Raw genomic sequence first — 17,391 nt, forward strand, 5'->3', positions numbered from 1 at the left:
TATCTTAAGGGATAATATTCTCCCGGGAATCATTTAGAGCGAAATGGGATTTTGGAGCGATCCAGAGTTCTAATCTTGGCTGATGTTTTGGTGTATTCCCGGTAATGAGTCTTATTCCCTGGAGTCACGAAGCCCCCAAACGTCAATCACCCAAACCGATTCAGAAATGCCTTTGTTTGTCTCCCACGTCATTCCCCTTCCTCTCATTTCCCTTAACAATACCGGAGTTCTCTGATCGCTCATTCGGAATATGGGGGCATTATCTTGGGAAAATGCGCCGAGAGCCTTGGGCTTCCAGCGAGCAGATATTATTCTGAGCCCGGTTTCCGCCTAAGACTCCGGACTGTTTTTCTTCCTTTTTTACCCCCTTCCCTTTCACCCCGCGTGTCTTCTTCTCCTGTCTCTGGACTTTACTGCAGCTCAAGAGAACCCTGCAAATATCCTGAAAGGCGATCATGCCACCAATCCGTCAAAAAATTAATTTGTCCAGATAGATGTAACATGTCTATTTCCGCGATGAAAGCAGAAAACGACTCTCGGATCTGTCACCGGGAAGCCGGCCGAAGAGGAAGGCGGCTTGCCTGCTTTCCCTGGCGCGTTCCCCACGCTCAGCAGCGGATTAGCACACGAGGACTTTCTCAGTAACCCATGATGTAACCCATGCGTTTTGCAAATATTTAAAGCCTGGCGGAAAGCTGCCAAAAACCTGCGCTGCTTCCCTCCCGGCTCCACACTCTCCAATGTGAAAAGGGCGGCAGCATTCTGGCCGGTGGGAGGTAGCTCCGCCAAGGCGCTCTGGCTCTTGCGATTCTTCCCTCCTCCTTCGATGTCCTTAGGTTACCCCTTCACCTCGCTGCCAAGTCCTCCACATTCCCATCTCCCATCACTGGGTGAAAATACCCAAACTGCAACTGTGGCACAACACCTTCCCTTGGAACAATGAAGAAGTAGCAAACACGCTTTCCCCCTGTGAGCAATTCTTCCACGAAGGTATTATTGTGCTGCTGCTACTACTACTACTAAACAGATAGGTTTTCCACTTAATCCGCCATCAGGGCTGCTGCCTGAGTTATTACTTGCGTGTGTGTGTTTTTCCCACTATGGAAGTGTTTCCACAAAAGAAGGCCCTGAAAAAGATTCTTAGAAATAAGTTCCACCCTTTCCTGGATTTTCCAAATAAGAACTCAAGTTAAATTTCGCTTTGAGTAACACTCCCCAGGACAGGGGCTTAAAGACCTCAAGATCCCACAAGTCTCAGACTGGGAAGCCGAGCGAAAACACCTCCGTTGCTTTCAATGGGATTTCTCCAACTGTAGTTGGTGCAAGGCTGTCGACTTTCAGCCCCAATAAGCTTGGATATCCGCATCCAATACACAAAGGCAGCCAATGCTTTTGGATGCAATACGCAGAAGGAGGAGGACTCGAAATTTGTTTCAAAAGGATTGGAACCTCCTCCAATATTGGACGCATATTTCAAGACCAATGACTCTGACATTCCTAATTCCTAAGGGGGTAATGATGCTCATGTAACCAGACTGAATGTAGTTTACCCAGATCTTAACACACAATTTAACTTGGACATAAATCCGATGGATTCCAGTGCTCTTCCAGTTAAATGTTGTTGTTGTTATTATTGGTTGTAGGATTTAGGCATCAGTGTCATGTGGACATAAAAGCTAAAGGACAGAGCAGTTCCAGGTTTTGAACTGAAGGCTTTTGCTCCTACAAAATCATTAGGTAAATCTAAGACATGAAACTGAGTTTTCCTCTCTCTTTTTTTCTACACTCATGAGGCCTGTTGATCTGGGGCACGTTCAAAGCTCCCTAAGGTTTCTGTTTTCTATATTAAATGCCCACGTTGATGGTGAAAAAGAAAAAGGAAAGTCTAAGTCTCCCAAGTAAGCTTGAAACGATTTCACAATATTCAATTGAATTCCTCCCCCACCCCACCCCAAGTTCTGAACTTCGGAGTGAAATAATAAATATTAACCTTTCACGGCATTTCGAAGTGCGGATTGCAAGATAGTAACATCTTGTTAATTTCAGATTATTGGAGCAGGGCAGGCTCCCCGCTCCCCTCCCCATTCCAAAGGCCTTTTGTCTCTTCATTTCACTAATGCCTTGGATTTGTTGCCGGTTGCCAAGTTCTATTAATGGGAAGGGGGGAGAGAGGAGGGGGGAGAGAGATTGGGAAAGTTTTCACCCCTTTCTTGTCCTAAACTGGACACCAGGATGCGGAGGCCTGGTTTAGCTTACTCATCTTCTACCATTCAAGCTTTCCTTTATCCACTTTTTGACTTCTTCCGCCTGCTTTTCAGAAATGCTTGGGCAGGATCCGGCCTAACAGAAGCAGTTTTCAGTTCCATTGATTTCGGGGTGTGTGTGTGTTAAGCATGTACTTAATTTACGATTCTAATCCTAAATACACTTACCATAGCTGTCAACTTTTCCCTTTTCTTGCGAGGAATCCTATTCAGAATAAGGGAATTTCTCTTTAAAAAAGGTTAAAGTTGACAGCTATGACACTTACTAGAGAACAAGTCCTATTGAATTGAACGTTGGGGTTGCCCTTCTAAACTGAGGAATCTCAGAAACGCTTAGCTGCATTTTTGAACCTTTTTGCCTTGGGTGCAAATTCATTTCAATGGAGCTTGTGCAAAATTCCATGATGGATCGTTCACCCTCCCCCCAGTTATTCAGTGTTGTCACTGAAATTTATGCTCACTTTTTGCATACATTCTCACTGTATTCTAAATAAACTGTTAGCTTCTGAGTTGTTAATGTTCTGTTCCATTGATATAACTCTGATGAAGCATAGGTTTTGTGCTTTTGTTTCCAGTGAACCGCTTGGAGCATAAGTGCATGTGTGGCGTCCACTGCAGATAAATAACCCAGCTAAGATTATTATTATGTATTATTTTCAATAACACCTCCCCAAGGTCACTGGAATTTGGCATATGAACCCATGGGTGGGGGAGGTCCCAGGAGTTATTCCTCTTTCTCCTCAAATGGAACAAGTCTTCAATGATCACAAAAGAAACTTTTATTCCACCCACAACACAAGAATCTCTGTGGAGAGGATACTTCAACTGATAATGCATAAACAAATGTATTGCTTGTGTACTGTGTACTACATATGAAACTTAAGACTGTACCACTGGACAAACTACTGTAGTTATATGTTGTATTTACATGGAAACCAATAAAAATGATTTTTTTAAAAAAAAAGTCTTCCAATGATCCCATTCCCTGCAAAACGCACACCAAGGAGTCCTGTGGCACCTGAAAGGCCACGGCTGCACTCCTCACCCCCGCTTTCCCTGGGAGTAAGCCCGGCTGAATTCAATGGGACTTACTTCTGAGTAGCCACGGTTAAGATGGCAGCCTTGGCCTAGGTTGGGGGGGGGGGAGCTGGGGGGCCCTGGCGATCACGACCAGAGTAGAAGCAGAAGCAACAGACGACACTGCTCTTGCTAGGCCTAGCCTGTTCCCTCTTTGGACTGGGGGTCACCTCGGCTTCTGGGTCCCCCTCGGCTACCCTCCTTCCTAATGGGGCAGGCAGGGTTCGGGCCTTCCCCGCCCCCGCTGCCCGGCCCTCCCTCCCGGCCTGCTTGCCTGCCTGCCTGCCTGAGGCTGCCCCCTCCGAGGGCGAGCGAGGCCTGCAAGGCCGAGGAGAGGAAATGAAATTGTTCTGGCGATTACGCGGCGGCCTGTCCGCTTTCCGCAGGCCTGGCGGCAAGCCTGGCGGGCCGAGGCGTGAAGCCGCCCGCTTGTCTTTCCCCGGGCAAGAATGGGGCCGTTTTCGCGCTCATTTGCCGCTTCCCCCGAAGCCTCGGCGCGAAGCAGTGAACCTGAAGCGCCCCTTTCAGGGCCTCGATAGGGACTCTTTTGTCACCGGGGCCGGACTCTGATCGCCCTGACAGGTGAATCCAGGGGCGGAGGAGGAAGGAAGGCAGCCTTCTCCCCCCTCAACCTCCCACCCCACACACAACACAAGACCCGGGGGTTTCACAAAGGCCAGGGGGAGCCTTTCCACCCCCGGGGCCACGGGGCACCCTACGGGTTTCCCTGCGCAGGGCCGCCAACCCACGACCAGGCCTCAGAGAAAGAGAAGCCCAAGGGGGCGTCGATATGGCCGGGGGGGGGGTCCCATTCAGAGCAGCTAGTTATGGCGCAGCCCCTGAATCTTGGCCTGATCAGGAGCCCTTTCCTGGGGCCAGAGGAGGAGATGAAGGGGATTCCAGAATGGATGGAGGAGGGAGAAGGGAAAGCCCCACCGAAGCAGGAATAACATACCTGGGTGCGCCCCATCCCCTCAGTTAGTGGGAGTGCTGCTGTTGCTGCTGACCCTGCTTCAGCAAATCTGGCCTTCCCCACCTTCGTCCTCAGGTTTTCCTCTTGCTCTCGGCCCTTCCACGCCTGCTGCCACGGTAGAGCAGCTGCTCTGCAGGGTGCAAGGGCCCCGGGTTCGAATCCCCGGCATCCCGCAGCAGGAACGTCTCTCCTCTGCAACCCCGAGAGGTCAGGCAAGGCTGGCCGTCCAAATCTTATGTGTTTCTGTGAGCAGAACCTATCGCCCCTCCTGGTTCTTTTAAAGAGCAGGAGAAGGTGATTCGTGGCTGGAATGCTGCTGCGTTGCGGAGCAATGGACCCTTGTAAGGAAGCTTTAAAGGAGCAACTTGAATTATTGTTACTAAATCCAAGGGGGCTGGGAATAACAGGACCCAGTTGTGTGGCTCATCTTCTTCTTTCTTCTTGTGGCCGAGTAAGATTGTCTTCCCTGAAAACAGTCTTAATGGTGTGTGTCCATAAGGGACTGCGGAGGGCAATTCTGGATCCACACGTCTTTCTGGCAGCTCTGCTGCTACTACTTCTACAACCACTGCTACTGCTGTAGGTAGTTCTACATTGCTCAAAATTCCAAAGCTACATTATAATACCTAATAAAGGTTTTTTTAAAAGGGTTCAAAATCTTCACAACAACCTTATAGTGTAGACTGCTATTATTCCCACATGGGATAAATATGTGTGACTGTATGAGGATATCTTGCCTCAGACTACTCACTTACTTCAGGGTAAGGTGACATTTGATCTGATTTGCTGTTCATTGCCTTAACCATTATACTAATTATGTTACTGTATTTTAGTGTAAGAGTACATCATTTATTTCAGGAAGACACTAATAAGCTTAAATAATAAACTAATTTCTCTAGGTGATGTACCATACATCAGTATACAGATACATAGGCATACGTAAGTAAAAATCTGCTTACTGTACAAATGAGCAAGGGGTCTTGTAGCAGCATCCGCTCCATCTCAATTTGAGGAGATGTTAAATATATGTTATGCATATGTTGTCTGCATTCTATAACAGTTATACCACAAATATCGACATCCTTGGACTTCACTCTCTTCATAATCTATCAATTAATTGCTAAGCTTTTGTGTGCTATAAAAGAAGGTTTTAGTTTACTAGGCCCTCCTTGTGCATCAGTAAATAAAGAGAATAAAGTTATATTCCAACGTTAACTATAGTGCAATAATTTATTAGACAAATCATCCTGGATAGATGATTTTCTAGACAGATAAAAATATAATAAATTAAGAGTCACTGTCAAATGAAAACTGTTTTGAATAGCAGGAGCCAAAGCATGTCCCTCTACTGAACAACAAGCTTTGTCCTGTCTGGAAGCACAGAGTTATCCCTTGTTGCTTATTACTGACAGATTATTATAATAATTCCTTATTATTTGAACAGTGCATAAAGTTTCAGGATTCTAAGGCTGCAGTGCAAACATGGGCCTGCTCAACACTAATTTGGGGGGAAAGTAAAGGCTGGATGTAGCCAACTTGGTGTGCTTCAGACATTGCAAGATTACAGCTCCCATCAGCCCCAGCCAGCATGGCCAATGGTCAGGCATGATGGGAGTTGGAGGCCAACATCTGGAAGGCACTGTCACAGTTGGCTAATCCTGGGGTAGATGCTGGTGAGAAGGGAGTGGCAATAGCAGGAGCAGTTATCTAAAGGTATATCCAAAGGTAAGTAACCCCAGGATAAAGAGCAGGAGCTTGTGTATATTTCACCCCTTCTGTTTTCTCCTCACCTTTTTCTCCCTTTCCTTTCCCCATCATTCACTCACACGGGCTGAGAGACAGAGAGAGAGAATCAAGCCTTCTCCCTTTCAATATTATATAAAGCAAAGGCAGTCTGATTATGAGGTTAGAACAATGTCAGATTTGGGGAACTATGGGTGGCTTTGAGGGACCGTTTTAATTGGCTTCGCTTCCTTCCAAAAAAGAAAGGTCGCCTTCATTCATTCATTCATTCATTCTCTTTGCCAGCTAATGCCAAACATTTTTCCGGCACATTCCCTCACGGATTTGTGGGAATTTTAAGGCGGGTGGGGGGACCTAAGTGTCAGCCAAAACTCTCCCAGGCTTATTTGAGTTGGTATCTTCTTCCCATAGCATGGTTAGGGGGAGATTTCCTGTCCATATCTGTTTCTCCTGTTCTTCTGAAGATCTCCCACGTCCTAGAGACCAGCGGGGTGCAGCCCGTTTAGGGTTCGTCTAGGATTGCTCCATAACCTTTACTTAGCCCCATGAATGAAATTCGTGAGTGCTTCTGAGCATGCGCAGAAATACATTCACTTAACGCTGCAATCCTAATTCCATTTACTTGGGAGTAAATTCCATTGAACTCAATCGGACCTGGTTAGGATTGCAACCTTAGTTTGCTTTTTTAAAGAGATTAGACCAATTCCTGACGGATGCGTTTATCAATAGCTTCAAGTGCTCAGTGCAACTTGCAGGTTCACAGGCAGCATACGTGTGAATACTAACTGTTGGGGAGCAACAACGGGAGAGGGCAGTTGCCTTCCTGCCTTCTCTGTCGACTTCCCGGAAGCAGCCTTTGAAAATCAGGCAGTGGAGGCTGGTCCACTAGGAGAACGACAAGCAATTAAGGAAAAAAAAAACCCCAAATTTCAAACGCATACCCTCCAACATTTCTCCAATGAAAATAGGGACATCCTAAGAAAAAGTGGGACATTCCGGGATCAAATTAGAAACCGGGCGACTTCTCTAAATTAGGGATGTCCCTGGAAAATAGGGACACTTGGAGGATCTGCACACTCTTTCCTGTCCCACACACAGACGTTATATTTTTCTTTGAACTTAGAGAAGCTCCGCAAACATTTCTGTCAATCTACCGTTCTTGGGCCAATCAGATCCCTGCACTCCTCAGCCAATCCCAAAGTATAGCTATGGCAAAAAAGGCCCCTCCCATATGCCCCTAAGCAGAAGAACCATGTGATTGATAGAAGTGCCCAGTGTGAAGCCTTGCACTCCATCTGTTGTTATGAGGGCTAACCTACATTCACAGTATTGGTCTAGGAGGGCTGCCTTTAAGAGCAGTCCGAACCTGCTCTGAGCTGTTTCCTAAGGCCACACCCACATCACAACGCACATTCTTAGTAGCTAGCCAGGAGAAGGAAGTGGTTGATAGCTTGAGCAGCTTTTTTATTATGAATATTTGTTAAGAGAGAGCAGTGGTGGAGAGATGGTGTGAGTATCTTTCCATTCGATGTACTTTTTTGCTTAAGCACTACCAGCAGTTATTTTTGTGAATGGGGTTGAAGGGTTGGGAGAATAAATTGTGGATGGCTTCTCTGTGTGTGGCAGCTATCAACACTTGTGTGTTATTGCAACCTTGGGGTTTATGCGTGTCTAGGTTTGAGGGGGGGAATATTGAGGTTTTGTGTTCCTGTTTTTCTTTAGGTTGAAAAATACTGTGGGTTTTTGTTTTTGTTAGTTTGGCTACTGTAAGAACAAGATGCTGGACCAGATGGGACTTTGGCCGGACTCAGCCGAATCTTCTACTGTGGTGAATGTACAGTACTGTTTATGCAAAGACTGTCTGTTGTGGAATCACCTTATTAACTACAAACAAGTTCTTCATTGGGTGAGGAAGGTGCACCCTGTTGCATCCTCATGGGATTTATTTATGAGGCTCATAGTTCCTAATTATGTCTCCTCAAGTATGTGGAAGGAGGTTGTGGTTTGCAAGGAGGAGTTGATATTATAAGTTAAACCCCTTAGGCTCCATCATACTTCCTTCTCCATAAGTCACTTGGCAAGAGCCTCCCTGTCTCCATACATTTAAAAAAGAAAGACAACAGATAGAGGATCTGGAGCCTTAAAACTCCTCTGTCACTGGCAGTGTGTGGTACATTTCTCTCATATTCTTTCAATCAAAGAGGTTGCTATTTAGCCATGACTTAGAGCAGAAATGAAACAATACTCAGGTTGCATTTTAGAGGCTAGCAAATGCATTTTATTCCATATTCCGGTGCGGAAGACATAGAAATGAATAAGCTGTGGAAGGGAGTTATATTTTTCCATAGCTCTGGAAATTAATAGGGTCCCTTATTAAAAGTCCTGTGGGGTATCTTTAATATTAATCCATTCGTGCTGCAATCCTGTGCATTCTTATTGGGAGGCAATCCCCATGGAATTCAGCCATGTTTACCTCTGGATAATAAGCAGTTGTAGCACGAGTCCACACTAGAAATTATGGCAGCAGGGCCTCATTCTGAACACTTGGGTGCTAAGTATTAACAAAGCTGCTATGATTATGCACCCCCTGTTTCTTTGCAAAGGATGAGGACAGGGAGAGAATCAGAGCAGGTGGAGAAGAAAACAATTTTTCTCCCAGCAAAGAAGCAATTGTGACTAGAGGGGCCCCTTCTGAACAAAAGTAAGACATTTTCAGTTTAGTAAAGTGTTTGAGCATTGCTGCTTTACAAATAGTTAAGGGACCATGATATCTTTGTAAGGAAGAAGGATGGGGGAAACCAGAAATTGGCTATGCCCTCATGACCTTTCATTGGCCAAAACCCTGTGACCTCTTAGAAGCTCCACCAATTCTAGTGAGTATCTGCTGCAACTGAAATTGGACAGGGGGAACCTGTGGCCCTCTAACTGTTTCTGGACTTCAACTCCAGTCAGCGTAAAGAAAGGTCAGGGATGATGAGGGCTGTAGTCACAACATCTGGAAGGCCAAAATTTTCCCAAACACAACATTGTCCAGCATCCTTTCCTCCCCATCCCTTGGGTCAAGCAGGGCTGTTAGGTTCTGTTCGCCGCCTCCACTTCCATCATCATCGCCACATATTGTTATCACCATCATCATTATTAATTTCTACCCCACTTTTCTAATTAAAACACAAAATGCTGTAGACAATTTAAAACACGCCACCAATATTAAAATGAACACTCAGTTTAAAACAATCATGACAGCAACTGTTATTATTAAAATTTATTCAATCTCCATAGGCATGAAATACCGATCTGCAGCTGCACTCAACAACTCTTTTCAAAGCACTGGGGTTTGGGGGACACAGGAACAACTTATAGGATGATGCAGACCATTTTTTTGGAGAGACCAAAGACAACCAATGTAGAGCAGTAATTCTCTGTTCCAGGTCAGAAACTCCAAGTTGGAAGGAGGCTGAGAGAGAGGGAAAGTGTGGAAAGTATCCCAGTATAAAACCAGGCTTCAGGTTGTTTCCCAATAAACATTCTTTAGCCCTCAGCCAGGAGGACCAGCAGAAGGGCCCTTCAGGTACATGCAGAGTCCCACCCAGATCTCAAGGCAGACCTGTCCTTTTCCTCAGGAATAGGAAGGTGTTAGCATTTCTCTCAACACTGAAATTTTTTTCTAAAACGATGCTGGTGCTAAAGTCTGCGGGGACCTCACACCCTCGGCCCTGGAAGTCCTTTGCAATTCCCACATGTATGGGAGATGAAGACTGATGGCAGTGGCTGTTCTGCCTTTATCTCTGGCATCCTTAACGTAATTTATTGGAGTGAGAGCAGGGCTCTCCAGGAGCTCGCTTCAAGCTATCTTAGCCAATAAAACTGCTCCCCATCTCCACTTCCATGGTACACTTTTAAAAGGATATTTACCCCAAAGAAACCTGGGAACTGTAGTTTGCCCTCACACAGCTACAGTTCCCAACGCACCTGGGGAAACTTTGGGGGAAATGTATAGTGTGTGTACACTTCTTGGGAAATCTGTTTTTCCCTGAACACATGTATTTAGGCTGATGCAGTCAACCCAGGGCAGAAAACAAGAAGGGGAAGATTGCGGGGCAGGGGAGTTGGAACCCAGGAAGCTTTCTTAGACCGAATCAGACCTCTGTGGTCCATCCAGCTCGGTGTGGTTTGTTTGCACTGGCCAGGCAGCCGCTCTGCAGAATTTCAGCTCATGCCGAAGGTGCCCAGAACCGAACCGGGACCCCCTTGCACGCCAAGTGTTTGCATCACAGCGAAGCTACGGCTCCTCCCCTTGGAAGAGTTTTGCGGAAAGGACTTGGGTTGAGGAGGAAAAGAACGATTAGCTGTTCAGGAAGGAAGATGATGTCAGGCTGCTGGGGAGGGAGGGAGGGAAAAACCTGGAAAAGGGAAAGGGGTCATCGATCCCTACCAAGAACTCCCATCATGCCCTTCTTCCTGTCTAAACCCGGGAGGTGGCTTTCCTGAAATCCATCTCTTTGGGCTGGGCAATGGGGTCCCCAAATCCCAGACGTGCGCTGCTTGGATTGCTGCCACTCCTTATGGGCGAGGAGGAGGATGGTTTTTCCTGGCTGGCTGCATCCCCGCCGTTCCTCCACGTCAAAATTCCCCTCTCCCATTGTACCTTCACAACAACCCTGCGAGGAGGCCGCCTGGGCTGGGCGGTCCCCACCCCAGCGATCGCAGCACTAGGGTGGGAAGCGGAGCCTCTTTATTGCAGCCCCACTCCCACAGCACGCCGGCTCTCTCCCCACATGTGCTGGGGCTTGTTTTCATTATTTTTTATGACTTCGCGCGATCCCAGAGGCTGGGACCTGCCATTCAAACGAGACCCGAGGCTGCGCTTTATATTTCCCCAAAGCAAGGTCGGAAATAGAGGTAGTAAGCAAACGGCTGGAGGAAACGGAGGAGAAGCGGGCAGGACACACACACACAGGCTTGGCGGCAGCAGCGGTGGCTCTTGAGATTTCCTCCTCCTTGGCGTGGAGGAGGGTCCCAGGCATGTGCGCCCCCCCCCCCAGCTCCACGACCCCCTCCTGCCCCGCCAGGGATCCGAGCCACGCGCTCTTGCACCCAGGCGCACCCTGGGGGAGGTGCCCGGCCGGAGACAAAAGCATTTGTTGGGCCCCAGCCGGAACAAAAAAGAGCGAGCCCTGGGGAGGGGGGGAGCTGACCCCCTCCCTCCCCCCCTCTCCCTCTCTCCTTCTGGGATTTGGGGAGAAGGCAGCTCCCAGCGCGCTCCTCCTTAATCCGCCTTCCGAAGCACAAAGCCCTCTCGGCTTTTTCACCCCCGAGATGCAGCAGCCTGGAGAGGCCACTCACCTCTGGGTTGCAGCCCAGACTGGGAGCGCGCAGGCTTCAAAGATGGACTAGCGCAGCGCGCTCTCTCGCTCTCCCCCCGTCCTCCACCTTCCCCACCCCCCTTCCAGCCCCACAGCGGAGAATCGCGGGGTTTCCCAGCCCACAAAGCCGCCTTTCCTCCCCACTCCAACGAAAGAGAGAGAGAAATGGGGATCCCCTCCTTGGCTCAGGATACAGACCTCGATCGCGGCAATATTTAATGCCTTCCAACCCCAGGGAGGGTTCCCTGCCTTCCTCGCCGCTTTGATTCCCAGCGCGCCTTTCCCGGGTTGAGAAATCGGATCCCCCGATTTAATTCCTGCCCCCACCTCACCTCACCCTCTCCTGCCCCCCAAGACCCACTGAACATGAGGTGGTCCGCAGGGGTTAGGGGGCCAAACGCCCTTGCAACCCGGAAGCGAGTGCTCTCCCGCCCCCGACCGTGCCTTCTCCTGGCGAGCAAATCCCCTCGACCTCCAGCGCGCTGAGCGAGTTTCCTCGAAGGCAAGGCCCGTGGAAATCGAGGGGATCGACCCCCGTGTAAATGCCCCTTCGCGCTTTGCAAAGGGAAAGGAGCCCAGTTGTGTGCGTGTCCCGAATTTCCCTTTTGTGCGCTATCCTGACCTGTCTCATAACCTTGTAATCCACTGGAATATTTTCGGGACGACCTCTTTCTTTTTGGATTACCCTACCGCCAACACGGTTGTTGTTTTTAGCCCTAGATACAGCACATTTAGAATTTTTTTTTAAAAAAAAGAATATTTGATATTATTACTGCAGCACTAAGAGTGTGCAATGTGGCTGCAACATAGGCAAGGCTCCTTGATCAGGTCAAGAGGTGGTCAGAAAGTCCTGGCTTGTTTTCTGCAAATTTGCAGGGAAATGGACGGTTCTATTTTTTCCATAGAGGTGGTAGTGGGGAAAAAGCTTGTATATTTATTTCCGTTTGGGTCCTCGATCACGGGGGGAGAAGTTACTGAAAACCCTTCCGTCTGTTTCACGCCGATTCACAATCAAGTGGCCTGTTTTTCACTCGCATTTTTAAAGCGTGCAGATCTTCATCGAAAACCCGTCGGTTGTGTCTGGTTTTCCCAGACGAATACCCGCTGTCTGGTTGTCTCTGGTAGTAGTTATATATATATACACGTACACACGTACAACTTGTCTTGCATTTCTCTTTAAATGAATGGAAATTTCTTCCAACAGGCGCCGAGGAGGCCTGCCTTCAACAAGGAAAACCAGGCCAGGTGCCGCGCCTGAGAGGGCTTCCCTCATTCCCGAGCAGCCATGTCGTAGGAAATGAACTAAAGGAAACGGACTGTGAATTGGGATTTCCATTGGCCTCCGGGACTTCTCTGTTTCCCCGGGTCGTAAAGGCGCCCATGCAGCCTTACTGACTTCAGTGCCTCTTCGCTGAGATTTTCATCCCAGAGGGCATCGCATTTTTCTCCTATTAAGCATTCCAGTTGTAAATATAATAAGCCGCCCGGGATCTGGACGTATCACAGACGTAGTCTGTGAATTAAAAATTACCGTCACCGTTACTGTTACTACTAGTATCGCCACTACCACCTAAAAATAACGATGGTGCCAACAATAGTAATGTAGTGGTATTTGGTGCGGGGTGGGAGTGTCAGACTCTGTACCCAAAAGCAAGCCCCAGCCCGAAGATTGCGATCGCCCAAGAAAGGGGAAAGAATGCATCTCTGTTCAGATATTTACTTGCGACGATGTCGCAGAATCTTGCTAAATGTGGCAAGGAGCGGGAGGTCGCAGATTATACGGATGGGGGGGGGGGAAGGTTAAGGCGTTTCAAAAGGAAAAGCAGAGCTAAAGCTCTCGCATCTCGTTGATATTGAGAGAGGCAGAGCGAGAGGGATCCCTGGCTGCTGCTGCTGCCCTCCCCGAAATGAATGGATTCGCCCATGCTGAGCAGGAGCCTACGACCACCTAAGGCCTCTGAGCAGGTCCGGATTCTTTTGCGAGGGGGCGCGCAGTGGAGCCTGCTTTCTTCTCTATGTCCACCTCCCCCGCTCCTTTCTCTGTCGACTAACGCTAGGGATCCTTCAGCGTTTCAATCCCTCACTGACATGTCCGTGCAGAGGCATTAACATTATTGATTGCTAATGGGGGAAATCCAAAGTTTCTTTGTGAGCGCCCAACCCGAGCACATGTTGGGCGCCGCAGCGCGCAGACCCGGGAGCTGAAAGGCAGAGCGGCGCTTGGGCGCATCTCGCCCTCAAAGCGCCAGGATTGCCTCGGCCCAGCGGCGCCCGCTTACCAGATCAATGCCTGTCCCCGGGGCGGAGAGAGACCGCGAGTTTTCTGCAAAACACACCTAGCTCCTTTAAAAAAAGCAAGCCACATAATCGTCCCCGCGGTATTGTATCCTCCTGACCAGGACCTTCCATGGTGGAAGTTGGTGATTCAGTTGCCTTGAATAGCTACTCCTGTGTGTGGGCGAGATGATAGATAAGATATAGGGTGGGGGTGGGGAGATAATCAGATGCGGGTACAAATAATTCATATCATCTGAATATTATCTAATATCATCTGCTCCCTTACACTCCAGCTACACTGCAAGAGAGACCAACAACTTGTGAATGATATCAAGCTTGGAAAGGAACTCCCACGCGCTTGGCTTCCACCGAAAGTCGCCTCACTTCAAGATCCTGGGCTCCTCTTTTTTCCCATCCATGCCAAAGAGTTTATGATCGGGTTGTTGGCTTAGAACACTGCTAGAAGCAACACGCAAAGCGAACTACTAGCTACAGTCCAGCCAGATGAGTCAAAAGGACATTTCAGACAGCTTTAGAACTTGATCGAAACTAAATGCTGGGATTTTCAGGTCTAGTCCTGGACTGGGCTGCAATGCAGTAGTGTTTTTTTGTGTGTGGGTTGCTTGGAATGGCATTACCTGTATTTACAGGTCAGCAGTTTACACAGTTAATAGCAGGCTTAATGTAAGGTGGAAGAGATCTGAGATTGCTTTGGTAGTTCAATCATATAAGTACAAGGTGAGCGTTTTGGTGTTTAGGAAGAAAAAAAGTCAAAAAGGCCAGTAGTGTTTTAGAGGGGAATTTGTTTTTTTGCATGGATCTATTGATGTTTTTATTCTAATTCCTCCATTGGAAAGTTCTGCTCCTAACACATGAAAGTTCATGCCGGTTACTTAGTAAAGAGCCACGTCGTTTTTGTTGTTGTTGCTGCTAAAGTATGGAGGCATCTTCCTTCTGTGAAACTGCAGTATGCAGATCTTCCTGGGTTCAAGGGAACTTCTTTTCAAAACAGGCTCAATCAATCAATTCATGTTTTAAGGGGAGAATAAAGGCCCTTCTTTATATTGTATACTCAGATCTCTTATCTGATGCAAACAGCCTATCATCCCCAGTGACCTAGGGAGTCAAATATAGTGGGCTGCTTTTCCACTTTGCTCCAAGATTTTTGCGGCACCAACACGTGCTCTGTTCCGGGTACACAAAGCAAGTTTAGAATTTCCCCCTCCCCGCTTAGCAGTCAATAATGTTAGTGCCCCGCTATCTCCATTGGAGACAACTTAAAAGCATTTCTCATAAGGAAATGGTCAGTTTCAAGTTGTCCAAGACAAACCTGGTGAGTTTTGTAAAATACTCTGTAACGTTAAACTGCATATCCCCATAATTTGTAATGGCTAAAGCTGTCTAAGAAACAGGGGTGATTTATTTTTTATTTTTGTACATTTACCCGAAAGTGAACTAGACGTGGCCTCATGAATACAGGGCTGGTTTGAGTACCACTGACCACTTAATGAGATCTTAATAACATGAAGCCAATTTGTTCAAATGTTATCTATGCTCTATAGATTATCATTTAACAACGCATCATACAGAAGAATCTTGTACAATATGAAAGGGTGCTACTCTTCTATAGTAGGGTAGGAAAAAACCTAAGTTATGTTGGGTTCTATCTGCCTTTCTGATCCTCTGATCTTACATTTACTTGGAAACAAGGCTCATCAGGGTTGCTTACCTCCAAACAGGGGACAAGCGGATTACAGCACAGAAGGAGAAGTCCTTATGAGATTCCAGAAACTGGGATTTCCCCCTCCCCCCATCTCCCTCTCTCATTGTGATTTAGCCTCGCTAGGTAGTAAGCTTGTTTATAAGACTAAATGAATGAGGATCTGGCTGAGCGATGCTGACCCTGAGTAAATAAACAGCATTCACATTTATGGTGGGGTGTTTTTTTTTTTGTTAAGTTGCAAATATTTCTAGCAAAACTGGAATATCGTAAGGGGTCCTCACCAACACAGAAAACCCTTAAGATTCTCTCTTTTACACACGCACGCACACACACAATTTACAACGATGCGGAGTGGCCTGGATAGAATTCGCCGCAGAGGTAGCAGCGGTGACGGTGCTGTTCCCCCACCGGTTTTGCTGGGGGTAGAGAGAGAGAGAGAAGGAAAACGAAAGGGACGGCTGTTTGAAATGCAAAGGGAGGGGGGGATGTGAACTGACCCGAGCGACAGTTTAAATGGGATGGTTTATCTCTCCAGTATTTCTGAGCAGCACTTTCCCAACTGGCTTGTGGGGGCAGATCTTTCGCCCTGAGCTGGGGAAGAGCAGTTGCAGTGGAAACGAAATGCAGCTTGATGGAAGTATCCTGTTTAGAGGGAAATGGGCTGCGCTGCCTCACAACTCTCTTTGGGGCGTGTTAATAAAAAAAGAAAAGAAAAAGAGGGGACGGGGGAAGCGGTTTTGTGCGTGTTGCCATCTTTCCACGGCCTGCCTCTCCCATTCGCAGCAGTTGCAAACGGCCGCCGAAGTAAATAACGTGCAGCGTCGGCGTCTTAACTTCTTTCCTGCCGCTTTTATCTCAGATCTTGCGGGGGGGGGGGCAGGCTCAGTCTAGTGGGGGTAAGGCCAGCAAGTGCCGGTTGCTGCTGCTGCTGCTGCCGGAGGAGTCCGGAAGACGACGAGCGAGTTTGGGCGTTTTGAGGCTCAAGAGGAAGAGCCCCATAAAAGTAGAGGGAGGCACGTACATTTCATCGCAATGTGTATTTTGTCATATACAGACACACGTGCGCCGGGAGAGCGGCTGGAATGGCGCGCGGAGTCGGTGGATCAGCTGCTGCTGCTGCTCCTTCTTTCGAGTCTGCGGGCTTCTCATTTTCCTTTGAAAGCCAGAGTGAAAAGCTCTCACTGGCCGGCAGCTCTTTGGGACAGGCGAGCTTGCTGGAGTTTTCACGGTACAACCCTCCCCCTCCTCCCAAAAAATAAAATAAATCCTACCCCCCCCATCTGAGTTTCTTTCTCTAAAAACAAAGCCACTTAAGTCTTTTTTTAAACAATAACACACGCACGCACACGAAGTAGAAAGCATAAAAATCAGTTGGCTGAAAGAGCTGAATGCTGGACGGAGATAGCCACGTTTTCCTCAACGTTTGGCAATTTATTTTCCGCCGTCCTTTTTTTTTATTTTTTAAAGTGGCTTGTATTTTGCGATCTCCTAGAGGCGTTCGCCAAGAGCCACGCACGTTTACTTGACGGGCGTTTGTTGTTAGCTTTTAACAAAGGAGAGAAATCAAAGACCCTCGTGCATGTTCCCCGCTGCCATTTAAATATTCCTCCGGTTTTCTCTCTCCCTGAAATGTGCGGTTTCTTTCCTTTAGGGATCCCTGCAATCCTGACTCGGAACTTGGAAAAGACGGCTACGGCCTTGTGCTTATTATTTGTTCTAGTTTTCTTATATGTGTGAACTAAGAAACATTTTCAGCCCCGAGAGATTCAGAGCTGTTGGGTGGTTTTGCTCTTGCAAAACGCAGCCTCCTTTTCCCACTACCGACACTGGTCCCGAATTGCTCTGCGGGTCCGATTTTACACCTCAGTCCTAAACACACTGAAGCGGAAGCGGCCTTCCTTGACTACAAGGCAACTTACTCCAGAGTAAATAGTGTGTGCGCGTGTGCGAGGGCTCACACAGGAAATGTGT

General features: G+C 47.8%; 1 protein-coding gene and 1 long non-coding RNA gene across 3 annotated transcripts in view; one reads left to right on the forward strand and one right to left on the reverse strand.

Annotated features, from left to right (window-relative positions):
• Positions 1 to 4,504, reverse strand: part of NEBL (nebulette) — a 173,478-nt gene extending 168,974 nt beyond the window's left edge. Inside the window, exon 1 of one of the 2 annotated variants that reach the window (XM_083406178.1) lies at positions 4,297 to 4,504. In XM_083406178.1, the coding sequence (XP_083262304.1) occupies positions 4,297 to 4,311 (15 nt within the window). In that variant the 5' untranslated portion in view covers positions 4,312 to 4,504. The remainder of the gene's footprint in view (positions 1 to 4,296) is intronic. The other variant, XM_083406176.1, reaches the window with a different exon arrangement.
• Positions 1 to 13,102, forward strand: part of LOC310661112 — a 35,364-nt gene extending 22,262 nt beyond the window's left edge. The window contains exons 3-5 of the long non-coding RNA XR_014503726.1: positions 7,814 to 7,963; positions 8,661 to 8,758; positions 12,625 to 13,102. This is a non-coding gene — a long non-coding RNA (uncharacterized lncRNA). The remainder of the gene's footprint in view (positions 1 to 7,813; positions 7,964 to 8,660; positions 8,759 to 12,624) is intronic.
• The last annotated feature ends 4,289 nt before the right edge of the window (positions 13,103 to 17,391 follow it).

The sequence above is a fragment of the Podarcis tiliguerta genome, assembly GCF_965153285.1.
Source record: "Podarcis tiliguerta genome assembly, chromosome: 12".
NCBI lineage: Eukaryota > Metazoa > Chordata > Lepidosauria > Squamata > Lacertidae > Podarcis > Podarcis tiliguerta.